This window comes from Oncorhynchus kisutch, linkage group LG15 (genome assembly GCF_002021735.2).
Source record: "Oncorhynchus kisutch isolate 150728-3 linkage group LG15, Okis_V2, whole genome shotgun sequence".
NCBI classification, from domain to species: Eukaryota; Metazoa; Chordata; class Actinopteri; order Salmoniformes; family Salmonidae; genus Oncorhynchus; species Oncorhynchus kisutch.
Window position 1 is genome coordinate 1,552,005 of NC_034188.2, and position 19,328 is coordinate 1,571,332.

General features: G+C 46.7%; 1 protein-coding gene across 2 annotated transcripts in view; it reads right to left on the minus strand.

The window, feature by feature from the left end:
- LOC109881869 (ATP-binding cassette sub-family B member 7, mitochondrial) overlaps nt 1–19,328 on the minus strand; it is a 94,343-nt gene that overhangs the window by 32,964 nt on the left and 42,051 nt on the right. For both annotated transcript variants that reach the window (XM_031789466.1, XM_031789465.1), the window contains exons 5-8: nt 15,130–15,262; nt 8,386–8,654; nt 4,878–4,966; nt 4,137–4,224 (exon numbers count right to left, since the gene is read on the minus strand). In XM_031789466.1, coding sequence (XP_031645326.1) covers nt 4,137–4,224; nt 4,878–4,966; nt 8,386–8,654; nt 15,130–15,262 — 579 coding nt within the window. The remainder of the gene's footprint in view (nt 1–4,136; nt 4,225–4,877; nt 4,967–8,385; nt 8,655–15,129; nt 15,263–19,328) is intronic.

The following is a 19,328-nucleotide window of genomic DNA, read 5'->3' on the forward strand; positions in this document are numbered from 1 at the left end:
GGCGGGGTTGTGACCCAGGGTCTCCAGCTTAATGATGAGCTTGGAGGGCACTATGGTGTTAAATGCTGAGCTGTAGTCAATAAACAGCATTCTCACATAGGTATTCCTCTTGTCCAGATGGGTTAGGGCAGTGTGCAGTGGGGTGGCGATTGCATCGTCTGTTGACCTGTTGGGGCGGTATGCAAGCTGAAGTGGGTCTCGGATGTCAGGTAGGGTGGAGGTGATATGATCCTTAACTAGCCTCTCAAAGCACTTCATGATGACAGAAGTGAGTGCTACGGGGTGATAGTCATTTAGTTCAGATAGCTTTGCTTTCTGGGAACAGGAGCAATGGTGGACATCTTGAAGCAAGTGGGGACAGCAGACTGGGATAAGTTGAGACTGAATATGTCCGTAAACACTCCAGCAAGCTGGTCTGCGCATCCTCTGAGGACGGGGTTAGCGATGCCGTCTGGGCCGTCAGCCTTGCGAAGTTTAACACTCTTAAATGTCTCATTCATGTCGGCCACGGAGAAGGAGAGTCCACAGTTCTCGGGAGCAGGCCGGTGGCGCTGTGTTATCCTCAAAGCTTGTCTGCGACGTGGCTGGTTTTCCCTTTGTAATCCGTGGTTTCCTTTAGACTCTGCCACATACGTCTCGTGTCTGAGCCGTTGAATTGCGACTCCACTATGTATATGTACTGACATTTTGCCTGTATGATTGCCTTACGGAGGGAATAATTACACTGTTTGTATTCGACCATATTCCCAGTCACCTTGTTGTGGTTAAAAGGATATATACAGGGGGTACCGGTACTGAGTCAATGTAACTTGTAAAGTGACTACACATAAATAAACATCAAATAGCAGCAGTGTAAAAGCAAAAGGGGGGTCTATTTCATTAATTGTTCAGCATCTTATGGCTTGGGGTTAGAAGCTGTTTAAGGAGCCTTCTGGTCCTAGACTTGGCGCTCCGGTACCGGTTGCTGTGCGGTAGCAGAGATAACAGTCTATGACTAGGGTGACTGGAGTCTGACAATTTTTCAGGCTTTCCTCTGACACACGTAGTATATAGGTCCTGGATGGCAGGAAGCTTGGCCCCAGGGATGAACTGGGCCGTACGCACTACCCTCTGTAGCGCCTTACGGTCAGATGTCGAGCAGTTGCCATACCAGGCAGTGATGCAACCGGTAAGGATGCTCTCGAGGGTGCAGCTGTAGAAAACAAACGGAGGATCTGGGGACCTATGCTAGTCTCCTGAGGGAGAAAAGGTGTTGTCGTGCCCACTTCACAACTGTAGTAATAGCAGAAGTGATAGGCATCCTGATAAATAAGAATACACAATTGTCCCTTATATCCCAGCAAATGGACGAAGGAGGACGTTTTCTACTGTTGTACCTGGTGAAAAATACATCACGATTTCATTGTATATCCCATCAGGGGCAAATCTGGTGTTTTCAGATTATGTAACAGAAAATACACATGACAGAATATGGAAAATGAGCAGAGCACATCTTCAAGCCCCAAAATGTGTTACATACATTAATGATTTTTTATTTTTTTACGTAATATTACAAATGTAGACAGAGGACATAGAAAAGCCGACCCCCAATATAATCTGGGATGCCTTAATGGGGCACATCTCATACTCCGCAAAGGTTCAATCTGAGTTTGAAATGTTTAAAAAGGAAACCCATAAAACAGATTTACATGAAAGAAAATCATATTTCTGAACCGAAGCAGGAATACCATCTTTTCCTTTTGAAGAGGGCCAACAACTTCAGGACGCACGGCTCTCGACCTTCACCTCTCCCGAGTCCGTACAGGAGTTGCAGCGACAAGACACAGTTGTAACTACCAATTGGATACCACGAAATTGTGGAGTTTATCTTAAAAAATAAATAAAAAATTAAACACCAGGATTGGACGGCTTTCCCATTGAATAGATATATATATATATATATATATTTTTTTTAAAGGACAAATGAGCCCCCCCCCCCCCCTATTTACACAAATGACAACACGTCACGCAATTCAGAGCTTCCTAGATCCATGTAAAAAAACAGTTATTTCACTTCTATTAAAACCAGGAAGATCTGGAGAGTCCCCTGCCGATTATAGACCTATAAGTTGAATCAATCGTGACAAATAAATTACTAAGCTTAGCCCACCAAAGTAATACGTTTAAAATATACTTGCTAATAACAGACTTTATATGGGCAAATAAAACCTTTCTTTTTCGTCAGAGTTTGATGTCTTCCTGAGTCTGAGAGTTTAATCTTCCTGACTTGCATCAACTCACCACTCAAGGCTTTTATTTGCACTAAAGAGGAACAATGGGCACATAGAGGTGCATGCTCATCCCCAGAGTCTTTTCACGATGCACTGCACACTGCCCTTACCCACCTGGACTAAATAAATGCATGTGTGAGAATGATGTTCATCGACTACAGCTCGGCCTTCAACACCATAATGTCCTTTAAGTTAATTACAAAGCTCACAGCCCTGGGTCTGAACTCCTCCCTATGAAACTGGGTCCTGGACTTCCTGACAGGCCGCCTCCAGGTGGTGAGGGTAGGCAACATCACCTCCTCGACACCGATTCTCAACATGGGGGCCCCAGCAGGGTGTGTCCTCAGTCCCCTCCTGTACTCCCTCCAGGACCCCACTAGGTGCCGACTGCCTGCCCACCAGGACCCCACTAGGTGCCGACTGCCTGCCCACCAGGACCCCACTAGGTGCCGACTGCCTGCCCACCAGGACCCCACTAGGTGCCGACTGCCTGCCCACCAGGACCCCACTAGGTGCCGACTGCCTGCCCACCAGGACCCCACTAGGTGCCGACTGCCTGCCCACCAGGACCCCACTAGGTGCCGACTGCCTGCCCACCAGGACCCCACTAGGTGCCGACTGCCTGCCCACCAGGACCCCACTAGGTGCCGACTGCCTGCCCACCAGGACCCCACTAGGTGCCGACTGCCTGCCCACCAGGACCCCACTAGGTGCCGACTGCCTGCCCACCAGGACCCCACTAGGTGCCGACTGCCTGCCCACCAGGACCCCACTAGGTGCCGACTGCCTGCCCACCAGGACCCCACTAGGTGCCGACTGCCTGCCCACCAGGACCCCACTAGGTGCCGACTGCCTGCCCACCAGGACCCCACTAGGTGCCGACTGCCTGCCCACCAGGACCCCATTAGGTGCCGACTGCCTGCCCACCAGGACCCCATTAGGTGCCGACTGCCTGCCCACCAGGACCCCATTAGGTGCCGACTGCCTGCCCACCAGGACCCCATTGGTTGTGACTATTAAACACTGTGATAACACCTGTACATGTGCTGGAGAGGGGGGGGTAATTGCGGATGTCTGGGCAGGGGGGGGGTTATTGTGGATGTCTGGGCAGGGGGGTGGATTAATTCCTCCAAGTAACATGAATATCTATCCATGTCACTGAGCAGCAGACGATTAAGGCGGAGAAGAAAGGTGGAGAAGGAGAGAGCAGAGAGGAGGAGAAGGAGAAGGTGGAGAAGGAGAGAGCAGAGAGGAGAAGGTGGAGAAGGAGAAGGAGAGAGCAGAGAGAAGGAGAAGGTGGAGAAGGAGAAGGAGAGAGCAGAGAGGAGGAGAAGGAGAAGGAGAGAGCAGAGAGGAGAAGGTGGAGAAGAAGAAGGTGGAGAAGGAGAGAGCAGAGAGGAGGAGAAGGTCGAGAAGGAGAAGGAGAAGGTGGAGAAGGAGAAGGAGAGAGCAGAGAGGAGGAGAAGGTGGAGAAGGAGAAGGAGAGAGCAGAGAGGAGAAGGTGGAGAAGAAGAAGGTGGAGAAGGAGAGAGCAGAGAGGAGGAGGAGAAGGAGAGAGCAGAGAGGAGGAGAAGGAGGAGAAGGAGAGAGCAGAGAGGAGGAGAAGGAGAGAGCAGAGAGGAGGAGAAGGTGGAGAAGGAGAAGGTGGAGAAGGAGAGAGCAGAGAGCAGGAGAAGGAGGAGAAGGAGGAGAAGGAGAGAGCAGAGAGGAGGAGAAGGTGGAGAAGGAGAAGGTGGAGAAGGAGAGAGCAGGAGAAGGTGGAGAAGGAGAGAGCAGGAGAAGGTGGAGAAGGAGAAGGTGGAGAAGGAGAGAGCAGAGAGGAGGAGAAGGTGGAGAAGGAGAGAGCAGAGAGCGAAACGGTCTCACCTTAACGGTCTCATAGTTGAGTAAAGAGTCAATAGCAGCGTTTCCTGCCTCGTTGTCTGCCTTGTTCATCTCTATCCTGAACCGAGTCCTAGAGAACAAGATGGACGACAAGGGTTACACAGCTGGGAAGAATTCACAGGAAAAGGTAACTTCAGCTTTTCTAAACTGCTAGCTATAGCTAGGCCAACCACATTCAGAGCATTCGGTAAGTATTCAGACCCCATTTCCATTTAGTTACATCCTTTTTTCCTCATCAATGTTGAACGCCCCAAAACACAACACCCCATGATATCAAAGCAAAAGTTTAGTATTTTTTTTGAAAAAAATATGAAATATTACATTTGCAGTACCAGTCAATAGTTTGGGCACCTAATCCTTCAAGGCTTGTCTTTATTTTACTATGTTCTACATTGTAGAATAATAGTGAAGACATCAAAACTATGAAATAACACATATGGAATCATTTAGTAACCAAAAAAGTTTCAGATTTCAATTTCAATCAGTTTCAATTTCAGATTTTTCAAAGTAGCATTCTCTCAACCAGCTTCACCTGGAAGGCTTTTCAAACAAGTCTTGAAATCCTCATCTAATTTGGAATAAGGCTGCAACATATCAAAATGTGGAAAAAGTCAACGGGTCTGAATACTTTCTGAAGGCACTGTATTTACCTAGTACAATGAACACCAACAGGTAGCTACGGTGAAGGCCATCTGTCAACAACAACAACCTAGTGGACAGTACCTCCACTGTGTGACAGCAATGGTGAAGGCTGTATACGCTCCCAGAGTACCCAGAGTCACCGCAGCAAATTCCACCCCGCATTTATAATACTGAGGAGAGAGAGAGAGACATTTTAATATTGTAGAAAAGAAAGCATAATGCTGAGTAAAGAGAGAGAAAGACATCAAACTGGAGGTGGATAAAGACATTACCAAGCTATCATTACAACTTATGACTATAGCTAGAACAGAGCAGAACATCAGGAGAATAACAAGACGAGCCATTAGTCTCACCAGGTAGATACCACTATTATAATATAAAGACTCCATCTAACCCATAGACTGTTCACTCTGCTCCCTAAACTGTGGATTTGCAGAAACTGTTAGAAACAGTGTCAGTTAAGCTCATCTGCGTGCTTGTCGTCCTCACCAGGATCTTGACCCGACTGCAGTTCGGCGTCGTGACCGACTTCCTAACCGATTGTACCGGGCAGATGGCAGACCACATGTCTGGCGTAGTGTGGGCGAGCGGTTTGCTGATATCAACTTTGAACAGACGGGATCCTGAGGCGGCCCCATGTAGCAAAGATCTGTACACAATTCCTGGAAGATAAAAAACTGTCCTCGAGTACATTCCAGTTCCCGGCAATATCCAACAACACACAGCCATCGAAGAGGAATGGGACAACATTCCACAGGCCACAATCCACAGCCTGATCAACTCAACATAAAGGAGATGTCATACGACAATGGGCCTAAGGATCTTGTCACGGTGTCGCTGTGCATTCAAACTGTCAAGGATAAAATGGCGAAGAATCACGCTTCATCATCTGGCATTCTGACAGACAAATCTCGGTTTGGCGGATGCCAGAAGAAAGCTACCTGCCGCAATGCATCGTGCCAACTGTAAAGTTTGGTGGAGGAGGAATAATGGTCTGGGGATGTTTTTAATGGATGGGACTAGGCCCCTTAGTCCCAGTGAAGGAACATCTTAACACAACAGCATACAATAACATTCAATTGTGCTTCCAACTTTGCGGCAACAGTTCGGGGCCTTTTCATGTTTCAGCATGACAATGCCACCGTGCACAAAGAAGTCCATACAGAAATAGTTTGTCTAGATTGTTGTGGAAGAACTTGACTTGGCTGCACAGAACCCTGACCTCAACCCCAATGAACACCTTTGGGATGAATTGGAACGCCGAATGCGAGCCAGGCCTAATCACCCCCAACATCAGTGCCCGACCTCACTAATGGTCTCGTGGCTGAATGGAAGCAAGTCTCTGCATCAATGTTCCAACATCTAGTAAAAAGTATTCCCAGAAGAGTGGAGGCTGTTACAGCAGCAAAGGGGGGACCAACTCCATATTAATGCCCATGATTTTGGAATGAGATGGACGAGCAGGTGTCCACATACCTTTGGTCATGTGGTGGACTTCCATAGAAATGTTCACCTGGTACCTGGGGACCTTCAGATGAGTCTTGTAAGGCCTGTGGGCATCCTAGATCAAAACCACATCAGTGTAGCCCAAACTGTTCAGACAGAAGTTGGCAAATCAGCTGTACCGACTTCAGACGAGACCCAAGACGCTTGTGGTGGGGTTGTAGAACAAAACAGAGAACACCATCCTGTTCCTGAGAGTCACCCAAACCACTCGGACTCCAGAGACGTGAGAAGACCAATTTTGGGATAATCTGACAAACCCTGCTCTAGCCCTGACACCTTTCACCAGATGCAGAAGTCGACATCGGCGGATGTGGTATATTGAGACGCATCCAATGCAAAAATAACAGATACCTCGGGCTTAAACAGGCAGATATTTATGGGGATTGTATTACGATAATTCGATTTCCAAGAGGGTGCTGACATTGACCTTGGGCGTTTAAAGTGTTCATAGAATATTTTTGCCCATTTTGCCCATGATCATGTACTAACTTATAAAACAGCTCACTGTTTGCACAACTGCATCTTTTCTGTAGGACAATCGAGAAACGCAGGGCAGGATCAACTAGGGAATCAAAACGCAGGGCAGGATCAACTAGGGAATCAAAACGCAGGGCAGGATCAACTAGGGAATCAAAACGCAGGGCAGGATCAACTAGGGAATCAAAACGCAGGGCAGGATCAACTAGGGAATCAAACGCAGGGCAGGATCAACTAGGGAATCAAAACGCAGGGCAGGATCAACTAGGGAATCAAAACGCAGGGCAGGATCAACTAGGGAATCAAAACGCAGGGCAGGATCAACTAGGGAATCAAAACGCAGGGCAGGATCAACTAGGGAATCAAAACGCAGGGCAGGATCAACTAGGGAATCAAAACGCAGGGCAGGATCAACTAGGGAATCAAAACGCAGGGCAGGATCAACTAGGTTATGATGGTGTTTATTTCACCTTTATTTAATTCGGCAAATCAGTTCAGAACAAATTCTTATATTGTCAATGACGGCCTGGGAACAGTGGGTTAACTGCCTGTTCAGGGGCAGAACGACAGATTTGTACCTTGTCAGCTCGGGGATTTCAACTTGCAAGCTTTCAGTAACTAGTCCAACGCTCTAACCACTAGGCAACCCTCGACCCCCAAGTCTTGGGGTCGAGGATGGGCGGAATTAAAGATTTGGGAAAAGGACATTGTTACATTTGAGCACGTCCAAGTTGTTAAGATTATACCCCGTAGAAGACTACAGTACAGGGGCAGTGTCGGTACTCACTCAGGGGCAGTGTCGGTACTCACTCAGGGGCAGTGTCGGTACTCACTCAGGGGCAGTGTCGGTACTCACTCAGGGGAAGTGTCGGTACTCACTCAGGGGCAGTGTCGGTACTCACTCAGGGGCAGTGCCGGTACTCACTCAGGGGCAGTGCCGGTACTCACTCAGGGGCAGTGTCGGTACTCACTCAGGGGCAGTGTCGGTACAGTGTCGGTACTCGGCAGGGTAGCCTAGTGGTTAGAGCGTTGGACTAGTAACTGAAAGGTTGCAAGTTCGAATCCCCGAGCTGACAAGGTACAAATCTGTCGTTCTGCCCCTGAACAGGCAGTTAACCCACTGTTCCTAGGCCGTCATTGAAAATAAGAATCTGTTCTTAACTGACTAGCCTAGTTAAATAAAGGTAAAATAAAAAAACTCAGGGGCAGTGTCGGTACGTGTCGGTACAGTGTCGGTACTCAGGGGCAGTGTCGGTACAGTGTCGGTACTCAGGGGCAGTGTCGTTACTCAGGGGCAGTGTCGGTACAGTGTCGGTACTCAGGGGCAGTGTCGGTACAGTGTCGGTACTCAGGGGCAGTGTCGGTACAGTGTCGGTACTCAGGGGCAGTGTCGGTACAGTGTCGGTACTCAGGGGCAGTGTCGGTACAGTGTCGGTACTCAGGGGCAGTGTCGGTACAGTGTCGGTACTCAGGGGCAGTGTCGGTACAGTGTTGGTACTCAGGGGCAGTGTCGGTACAGTGATATATGCTCCTACTCTCCTGTCAAACTAACACAGTAATGTTCATGATAGTATGGATATATGGAAGCAGGGGGAACTTTACCCACCAGGATAGCAGAGACCAGCCCCATCTCAAAAACAGTGGGTCCCAGGTTGAAGACAATGGCAGAGAGGACGAAGGAGATGCCCCTGGTGCCCCTATCAATGGCCTTTGACATCGCCCCCGTCTGGCGGGACAGGTGGAAGCCCAGGTCCAGGCTGTGGAGGTGCAGGAACACGTTCTTGGCGATACGCCGGATGGAATTCTGGGCCACCTTCCCAAACACGGCGTTACGCAGCTCATTGAAGAGGGCCGAACCGGCACGGGACACACCGTCTGGGAGAAGAGGGAAAGAGAGGATTTCGTCAGGGCTTTGGCAACATAGGGGCAGAGCTCAGCGGAGAGAGGGGCAAGCCAACCTTTGGAGTTATCAGGTAAAGACAAAAATAGAGATCCATTGATTTGATTAAACTAGGCAAGTCAAATGAGGTTAACCTCAGGTACTTGAAAAAATACATACTATTAGGGTTAGGGTTAAATACTATTAGGACCCAGGTCTGGCTCAAAATGGACATGGCTGACAAATCTAGCCTGAATTTATGAGAGAGGAGACTGTTCGGGCCCAGGCCAGACTGGTAACTCTAATGAATTTATCCTCTGCAGCAGAGGTAACTCTGGGTCTTCCATTCCTGTCGCTGTCCTCATGAGAGCCAGTTTCATCATAGCGCTTGATGGTTTTCGCGACTGGACTTAACTTTCAAAGTTGTTTAAAATGTTCCGTATTGACTGACCTTCATGTCTTAAAGTAACAGACTGTCGTTTCTCAAAACAAACTTCGTCACATGCACCAAATACAACAAGTTTAGACTTTACCGTGAAATTCTTACTTTCAAGCCCTTAACCAACAGTGGACATCAAGAAGAGTTAAGAAAATATTTACCAAGTACACTAAAGTAACACAATAAGAATAACAATAACGAGGCTATATACAGGGGGCACCGGTACTGAGTCAGTATGGAGGCTATATACAGGGGGCACCGGTACAGAGTCAATGTGGAGGCTATATACAGGGTGTTACGGTACAGAGTCAGTGTGGAGGCTATATGCAGGGGGTACCGGTACAGAGTCAGTGTGGAGGCTATATACAGGGTATTACGGTACTGAGTCAATGTGGAGGCTATATAGAGGGTATTACGGTACTGAGTCAATGTGGAGGCTATATACAGGGGGCACCGGTACTGAGTCAGTATAGAAGCTATATACAGGGGGCACCGGTACTGAGTCAGTATAGAAGCTATATACAGGGGGCACCGGTACTGAGTCAGTGTGGAGGCTATATACAGGGGGCACCGGTACTGAGTCAGTGTGGAGGCTATATACAGGGGGCACCGGTACTGAGTCAGTATGGAGGCTATATACAGGGGACACCGGTACAGAGTCAATGTGGAGGCTATATACAGGGTGTTACGGTACAGAGTCAGTGTGGAGGCTATATACAGGGTATTACGGTACTGAGTCAATGTGGAGGCTATATACAGGGTATTACGGTACTGAGTCAATGTGGAGGCTATATACAGGGGGCACCGGTACTGAGTCAATGTGGAGGCTATATACAGGGTGCACCGGTACAGAGTCAATGTGGAGGCTATATACAGGGTGTACCGGTACAGAGTCAATGTGGAGGCTATATACAGGGTGTACCGGTACAGAGTCAATGTGGAGGCTATATACAGGGGGCACCGGTACAGAGTCAATGTGGAGGCTATATACAGGGTGTACCGGTACAGAGTCAATGTGGAGGCTATATACAGGGGGTACCGGTACAGAGTCAATGTGGAGGCTATATACAGGGGGTACCGGTACAGAGTCAATGTGGAGGCTATATACAGGGGGTACCGGTACTGAGTCAGTATGGAGGCTATATACAGGGGGTACCGGTACTGAGTCAGTGTGGAGGCTATATACAGGGGGCACCGGTACTGAGTCAGTATGGAGGCTATATACAGGGGGTACCGGTACTGAGTCAGTGTGGAGGCTATATACAGGGGGCACCGGTACTGAGTCAGTGTGGAGGCTATATACAGGGGGTACCAGTACTGAGTCAGTGTGGAGGCTATATACAGGGGGTACCAGTACTGAGTCAGTGTGGAGGCTATATACAGGGGGCACAGGTTAGTTGAGGTTATTTGTACATGTAGGTAGGGGTGAAGTGACTATGCATAGATAATAAACAGCGTGTAACAGCAGTGTACAAAAAGGAGGGGGGTGGGAGGGGGTCAATGTAAATTGTCCGGTGGAGATTTTATTAATTGTTCAGCAGTCTAATGGGTTGAGGAGCCTTTTGGTCAAAGACTTAGCACTCCGGTACGGCTTGCCGAGCGGTAGCAGAAAAATGTGGTCTTTCCCCGCCTATTATATAGGTCCTGGATGGCAGGAAGCTTGGCCCCAGTGATGTACTGGTCCGTTCGCACCACCCTCTGTAGAGCCTTATGGTCAGATGCCTAGCAGTTGCCATACCAGGTGATGCAACCGGTCAGGATGCTCTTGATGGTGCAGCTGCAGAACTTTGAGGATCTGGGGACCCATGCCAAATCTTTTCAGTCTCCTGAGGGGGAAAAGGTTTTGAGATGCCCCCTTCACGACTGTCTTGGTATGTTTGGACCATGTTAGTTTGTTGGTGATGTGGACACCAAGGAACTTGAAACTCTCGACCTGCTCCACTACAGCCCTGTCAATGTTAATGGGGGCCTGTTCAACTTGCCTTTTCCTGGAGTCCACGATAATCTCCTTTGTCTTGCTCACATTAAGGGAGAGGTTGTTGTCAGGCCCCTGTGTTGAGGATCAGCGTAGCAGACGTGTTGTTGCCTACCCTTACCACCTGGGGGCGGCCAGTCAGGAAGTTCAGGATCCAGTTGCAGCTGGCGGTAATCAGTTAGGCAGGTTACCTTCGCTTCCTTGGGCAAAGGGACTATGGTGGTCTGTTTGAAACATGTAGGTACTACAGACTCGGTCAGGAAGAGGTTGAAAATGTCAGTGAAGACACTTGCCAGTTGGTCATGCTTTGAGTACACGTCCTGGTAATTCATCTGGCCCAGCGGCTTTGTGAATGTTGACCTGTTTAATGGTTTTGTTCACATCGGCCACCGAGAGCATTATCACATAGTCATCCAGAACAGCTGTTGCTCTTGTGCATGCTCCAAAGTGATCATAAAAGGCATTTAGTCAGTGTGGTAGGCTCGCGCCACTGGGCAGTTCGCGTCTGAATTTCACATCTGAAGGCATAGCGGGATTTCTTAGAAGCGTCCGGATTAGTCTCCCGCTCCTTGAAAGCGGAAGCTATAGCCTTTAGCTCAAAGCGAATGTTGCCTGTAATTTATTGGGATATGTACGTACAGTCACTGTGGGGACGACGTCGTCGATGCATTTATTGATGAAGCCGATGACCGAGTTGGTATACTCCTCAATCCCATTGGATGAATCCCAGAACATATTCCAGTCTGTGCTGCAAAACAGTCCTGTAGCTTAGCATCCGCGTCATCTGACCACTTCCGTATTGACTGAGTCACTGGTACTCCCTGCTTTAGTTTTAGCTTGAAAACAGGAATCAGGAGGATAGAATTATGGTTAGATATGCCAAATGGAGGGCGGGGGACAGCTTTGTATGCATCTCTGTGTGTGGAGTAAAGGTGGTCTAGGATTTTTTTTTCCTCTGGTTGCACGTGACATGCTGGTAAAATTTTGGTAAAACTGATTTAAGTTTGCAAGTAGGAGCACCACTTCTGGGTGAATATATCTTTGCTTATTTGAGCTGTTCTTGACATAATATGGACTTGGTCTTTTACCAAACAGGGCTATCTTCTGTGTACCCCCCCCTACTTTGTCTCAACACAACTGATTGGCTCAAATAAATTAAAAAAGAAAGAAATTCCACAAATTCATTTTTAACAGGGCACACCTGTTAATTGAAATGCATTCCTGGTGACTACCTCATGAAGCTGGTTGAGAGAAGGCCAAGAGTGTGCAAAGCTGTCAAGGCAAAGGGTGGCTATTTGAATTCTCAAATATATTTTGATTTGTTTAACACTTTTTTGGTTACTACATGATTCCATATGTGTTATTTCATAGTTTGTCTTCACTAATATTCTACAATGTAGAAAATAGTAAAAATAAAGAAAAACCCTTGAATGAGTAGGTGTACTAAAACATTTGACCGGTAGTCTATGTTTGGGTTTCTTGCGGTCAATTTGACATCTATTTGTAATTATGATTCGGTCCATCCGCTCAAGAAAAAAATTGTAGCGCAGCTGAATCTAGTTCGTGATCCCTGCTAGTGTCTACATGGTTCGTACAGACAGTGGCAAGTCAAATTCAAGGACTTAAGTACTTTTTCAAACACTAATATTTATTGCTAGTTTCAATTAATCTCCATCTCTCCTTTGCCTCCTTCATTGCAGCCTAAACACAACCGTCTCACTACTCACTGTAAAGAAAAATGTATTTTGTTATAAGAATTTCTAGTAACCCAACTTCTGATTATAGCTAGGTAGCTAGCTTAATATCAGTCAACTTCTCTTGCTGTGGTCAGGCTCTGTTCAACATTAGCTTCTAACCTCCTCCTTCTAGCCAGCTAGTTATAACTAGCTACCTGGCTAACAGCCAGAGCACTTGAACTACCTAAAAATCTGACTGCAATATCAGCGACTACTTACCGGTTGTAAACTCATTCTTCGAGAGTCAGGTTTTTTTTGTTTGGGGGATGTCTGTTGACAGGAGTCTCTGCCACTTACTACTGTAGGTCTGGGTTGAGGTAGTTTGTTTCACCTATCGGCCTATGTCGTGGGCGGAATTCCCCATTGGACAGAGTGGTGAGTGAATGTGCTGCTAACAAGGTAAATCAGAGAGAGCAGGTGAACATAACGATTCTACCTGAATCATTCATGATTCCACTCGTTGACAGAGGTAGGTCAATCAGAGGGACGTGAGAGTTAGACACGATAAGATCAATAACATTTAGCGTTCTGAACATTGATCAACGCTAGGACAAGTGGGTATACAATAATTATCAATATAGAAAAGCGAGTAAACGCTAAAAAAATATACGCCAAAATATTTTTTACGAATTGTGTAGATGGGTCTGGCAGAACCCTCTACTACAATCCCCGGATGGGTCTGTCAAAACCATTCATAAACATCAATATCCTGCAGGCAGGGTTGAATCTGCCTTGCTGGGAGGCAGTGTGGGTGGAATGAGCGATCTCGCCTTTCCTAATCAGTCAGTTATGTATCGCCTGGCAACCAGAGCGCCAAACACATGAGGAAATAAAATTCTGTAGTATGCCTAGGAATTCACAAGGCCAATATATATATATATATATATATATATATATATATATATATATATATATATATATATATATATATATAGAGAGAGATAATATCTATTTTATATCATTTTCTGTTCTCCTCTCCTTTTAATTCAAGTACTTTTCAAGTACCAACTTGAGAAAGCGTCAGATTTTCAAGGTATCCCAGTACTTGAGTTGAGTCTGAGTTTATTTTTACAGGGACAGTGCACATTAATCAACATTTCAGTAAAAGTGCCGGTTTTAGCCAACCGGCTAATTTTCAACCGCAGTCCCTGGGCAGGTTATTAAAAACAATTACAATATAGACAATAGCAACATAGGACAAGCAAGACGTAGCATACAGACAGAGCAACATAGGACAAGCAAGACGTAGCATACAGACAGAGCAACATAGGACAAGCAAGACGTAGCATACAGACAGAGCAACATAGGACAAGCAAGACGTAGCATACAGACAGAGCATCATAGGACAAGCAAGACGTAGCATACAGACAGAGCATCATAGGACAAGCAAGACGTAGCATACAGACAGAGCAGCATAGGACACGCAAGACGTAGCATACAGACAGAGCAACATAGGACACGCAAGACGTAGCATACAGACAGAGCAACATAGGACAAGCAAGACGTAGCATACAGACAGAGCAGCATAGGACAAGCAATACGTAGCATACAGACAGAGCAACATAGGACACGCAAGACGTAGCATACAGACAGAGCAACATAGGACACGCAAGACGTAGCATACAGACAGAGCAACATAGGACAAGCAAGACGTAGCATACAGACAGAGCAGCATAGGACACGCAAGACATAGCATACAGACAGAGCAACATAGGACAAGCAAGACGTAGCATACAGACAGAGCAACATAGGACAAGCAAGACGTAGCATACAGACAGAGCAGCATAGGACAAGCAAGACGTAGCATACAGACAGAGCAGCATAGGACAAGCAAGACGTAGCATACAGACAGAGCAGCATAGGACAAGCAAGACGTAGCATACAGACAGAGCAACATAAAACAAAAAGCAGCAAGACAAAATTCATAAAAGCAACAAAGTGTTTCCACACCTCACAAGCTACAGACAACAGACAACATGGAGAGTGGCAAGTTGTATATCAGTATGCCAAATTCCAATACTTTAAGCACCTCAAGCTAATCCTGGTGTCTAGCTAGCTACCGTTGTTCATTAGTTGTTTTCATCAGCAGTCAGAGCCAGGGTTAGACGATGGAGGCAGTCTGGACTCATAGGAAGGACTGGTCACCAACACCCTGACCTCTGGTCTATTCACAGAGTGACAGCAGAGAGGTCGGGACACAGAGACTAGGTTTGATATACTTATTGTTTAATGGTTCCCAGATTGATTCTATAATAACTCCTGGACTGTGACAATATTCTGTTCCAAGATATTCAAATACAGTATTTTTTTGTGGGACTTACAGCCAATCAGAACAGCAGTTGCCATGGTAGCCACGGTGCTGGGGGCGTCGCTCAGGTTCAACATATGACCTGACAGTCCATTCAGCTCGTCCACAGCATACTTAAACATGAAGGGTACCATCACGTTGGTCATCTAGAGAGCGAGGGGGGGGGGGGGGGGGGGAGAGATGTGAAATCATTAATTTCCACTCTGATGATAGAAGCTAGGTGCAATACGGCTGGCTGTGTGTGGGCTTGTATAACTATCCTGGTGGGGACCGGAGAAGTCAGGATAGGAAAACAAGGAAAAGTCAATGTTCCACAGGTAAGCTATCGGTTCCAGAAATCAGGAATGCAGACAGACTCTATAGACCTCTATATCTACATGAATGACTGTCCAAAATACCCAATATAACAGGTGGTGGTGGTTACTACTAACCAAAACATTTGATTCAATATACATTTAACACAAATTTTCAATGAGTATTGTTAAAGGAACCACATTACTAAAAGACAAAACAGCTCCATCAAGCCTGATGGATGTTCGTAGGAAAGAGGTTTTATTCTAAATATGGAAACACTTTTAAAAGGAAGTGGAACGAGGTAATGTCTTCGTGTGGGAAGAATGTATTGCCTTACCTTGTACTAATCACATTATTATGGGAGCACCTTCGAGAGTATGAATTAGGCTGTTTGAGAAGGTTTGAATCTTAAGCTACCTGCCTACACATTGTTGAGGAGTTAGGAGGGTACTATGGTGTTGAAAGTTGAGCTGTAGTCAATGAACAGCATTCTCACATAGGTGTTCCTTTTGTCCAGGTGGGAAATGGTGGTGTGGAGTGTTATTCGTCATCTATGGATCTGTAGGGGCAGTATGTGAATTGGACCATTGGGTCCAGGGTGTCTGGGATGATGGTGTTGATGTGAGACATGACCAGACTTTCATGGCTATAGGATGTAAATGGGCGATAGTCCGTAGCACATGTTAACTTGGCATTCTTGGGCACGGGGACTACGGTGGTCTGCTTGAAACATGTTGGTATTACAGACTGGGTCATGGAGAGGTTGAAAATGTCTGAAGACACTAGCATTCTGGGTACATGTCCTGGTATTTTTGGTATCTTTGCCTGTTTGATGGCTCGTCTCATTCTAAAAATCTGGCAATAAAAGCCCAGGAGTCAATGAATGAAAGATACAGGTGACATTTCCCAGCTTTAACCCTGATGACAATAGGGGCTGAGTGTTTACAACACTGTCCCTCCGGTCTCCTGGAACTAACCACTGCTGCCGAGACAACTGAAATGCCTTACAGAACAGCCAAAACATGACTACTGCTGACTACTACTGCTGCAATAACCTCACCCCAGGCTATTGCATACAGTATTTAAGCCTGCGATATCAACAATTTAAAGTTGGCCTTAGTAGGAGTGATCATTGAATTTATATGGGAGTGACCTTACTGAGTAAAGTGTAGGTAATTTAAGCAAATCACATGTCTGCGAGGCGTGGCTCCAAACTGAACCAAAACACATATAGGGGAGGGTTAGGGGAAAGAGCTGTGAGAGATGATTGGTTAGTAGATTAAGCCGATGCACTGGGAGCTTCTCCTTGTCGTTCTATTGGCGAATGAAGGACAAGTTTGACGAGTTGGTCCACCAGAATCTTTGCGCATTTGGGAGAAAGTGTCTGGTAACAAGATTACTGATACGATGGATGGGGTATTTTCCAATTATAAAGCTGAAGGTAATCCTCGTTTAACACACCGTGCCAATCTCGACATCAGGTGAAATAGACTGAGGTAGAGATAAGTCTAGACGGAGAGATGAAGATACTCTGTGCCCTCAGGCCATGGCAGGACAGATACGGCGCCGCCCAACTCCCCGGCGCGGCGCCGCCGCCGCCCAACTCCCCGGGCGGGGTTTAGTGTAGAGGTGCTGACTAACGCAGAATAAACTGGAAGATAGAAAAACAAAGAGAGAGTCTCCATACGTATAACCTCCCAGTCACTTAAATGGGTGAAAAAACAACGTTTCATCATCACTGTGCCTTCTTCAACGATCTACACAAAACAAAGTAAAATAAGAAATGAAAACAGTAATATACATCTTCATTAAATAAATAAGTGTTCAGCTCCCCGAGTCAATACATGTTAGAAACACCTTTGGTAGCGACTACAGCTGGGAGTCTCCTCTCTCATAAGAGATTTGCACACCTGGATTGTACAATATTTTCCCATTATTCTATTCACAAAAAATTCTTAAAAGCTCTTTCAAGGTGTTGGGGATTATGGCTAGACAACCATTCAAGTCAAGCATTGACGTTGATTTTCAAGCAGATTTAGGTAAAAATAAAAACACGTGGCCACTCACTGTCTTCTTGGTAAGCAACTCCAATGTAGATATGGCCTTGTGTTTTAGGTTATTGTCCTGCTGAAAGATGAATTCGTCTCCCAGGAAAGCAGACTTAACAAGGTTTTCCCTCTAGGATTTTTCCTGTGCTGAATTCCATCCCTTTCTTTTCATCCTGAAAAACTCCACAGTCTTTTGTCGATGTCAAGAATACCCATAACCATGCAGCCATAATCATGCTTGAAAATAAGGAGGCAGTTATTCAATGATGCGTTTGATTTTCCACAAATGTTAAGGCTTTGCATTTAGGCCCAACATTTTGTTTTGTACAGTATTACTTTAGTGCCTCAGTGCATGTTTCGGAATATTTGTAATCTTATCACTCTGTCGTTTAGGTCATTATTGTGGAATCACTACAATGTTGTTGATCCATCCTCAGTTCACCCATCACAGCCATCGACCTCTGTAGCCATTTTAAAATCACCAATGGCCTCATGGTGACATCCCTAAGCAGTTTCCTTCCTCTCCTGCAGCTCAGTCCAGAAGGGCGTGTGGTTTACAGTGTTTTCAGGTTGGCTATACAGCTGATTGCAGACTAACTTTCAGCCGGTTACTAGAGCCGCTAGTCAGAAGGGGAAAAAAAGTCTGCTGACCCACTAGAATTAACCTAATGTAACAGGCATAAAAGAAAACACCCGGTTGAAGATGGCTGTATCCCTGAGAACCAGAAGCACCCGGTTGAAGATGGCTGTATCCCTGAGAACCAGAAGCACCCGGTTGAAGATGGCTGTATCCTTGAGAACCAGAAGCACCCGGTTGAAGATGGCTGTATCCCTGAGAACCAGAAGCACCCGGTTGAAGATGGCTGTATCCCTGAGAACCAGAAGCACCCGGTTGAAGATGGCTGTATCCTTGAGAACCAGAAGCACCCGGTTGAAGATGGCTGTATCCCTGAGAACCAGAAGCACCCGGTTGAAGATGGCTGTATCCCTGAGAACCAGAAGCACCCGGTTGAAGATGGCTGTATCCCTGAGAACCAGAAGCACCCGGTTGAAGATGGCTGTATCCCTGAGAACCAGAAGCACCCGGTTGAAGATGGCTGTATCCCTGAGAACCAGAAGCACCCGGTTGAAGATGGCTGTATCCCTGAGAACCAGAAGCACCCGGTTGAAGATGGCTGTATCCCTGAGAACCAGAAGGACCCGGTTGAAGATGGCTGTATCCCTGAGAACCAGAAGCACCCGGTTGAAGATGGCTGTATCCCTGAGAACCAGAAGCACCCGGTTGAAGATGGCTGTATCCCTGAGAACCAGAAGCACCCGGTTGAAGATGGCTGTATCCCTGAGAACCAGAAGCACCCGGTTGAAGATGGCTGTATCCCTGAGAACCAGAAGGACCCGGTTGAAGATGGCTGTATCCCCGAGAACCAGAAGGACCCGGTTGAAGATGGCTGTATCCCTGAGAACCAGAAGGACCCGGTTGAAGATGGCTGTATCCCTGAGAACCAGAAGGACCCGGTTGAAGATGGCTGTATCCCTGAGAACCAGAAGCACCCGGTTGAAGATGGCTGTATCCCTGAGATCCAGAAGCATCCGGTTGTTGGCAACGCCGATAAGGGTGCACTAGAATTAACAATATGCATCTTCTAGACAGGACAGGAGCCTGTCAGTCACAAAGGTGATAGAGAAACACTGCTGGTTTGTATTTGGAGCAATACGATTGGCCATTCATTCAAGTATCATCCAGAGCTCCCACGAGTCACAACTTCTCGAGCATTCCAGGAGTTGATGCCATCACACAACACGCCAGAGCAGTCCAGGAGTTGATGCCATCACACAACACGCCAGAGCAGTCCAGGAGTTGATGCCATCA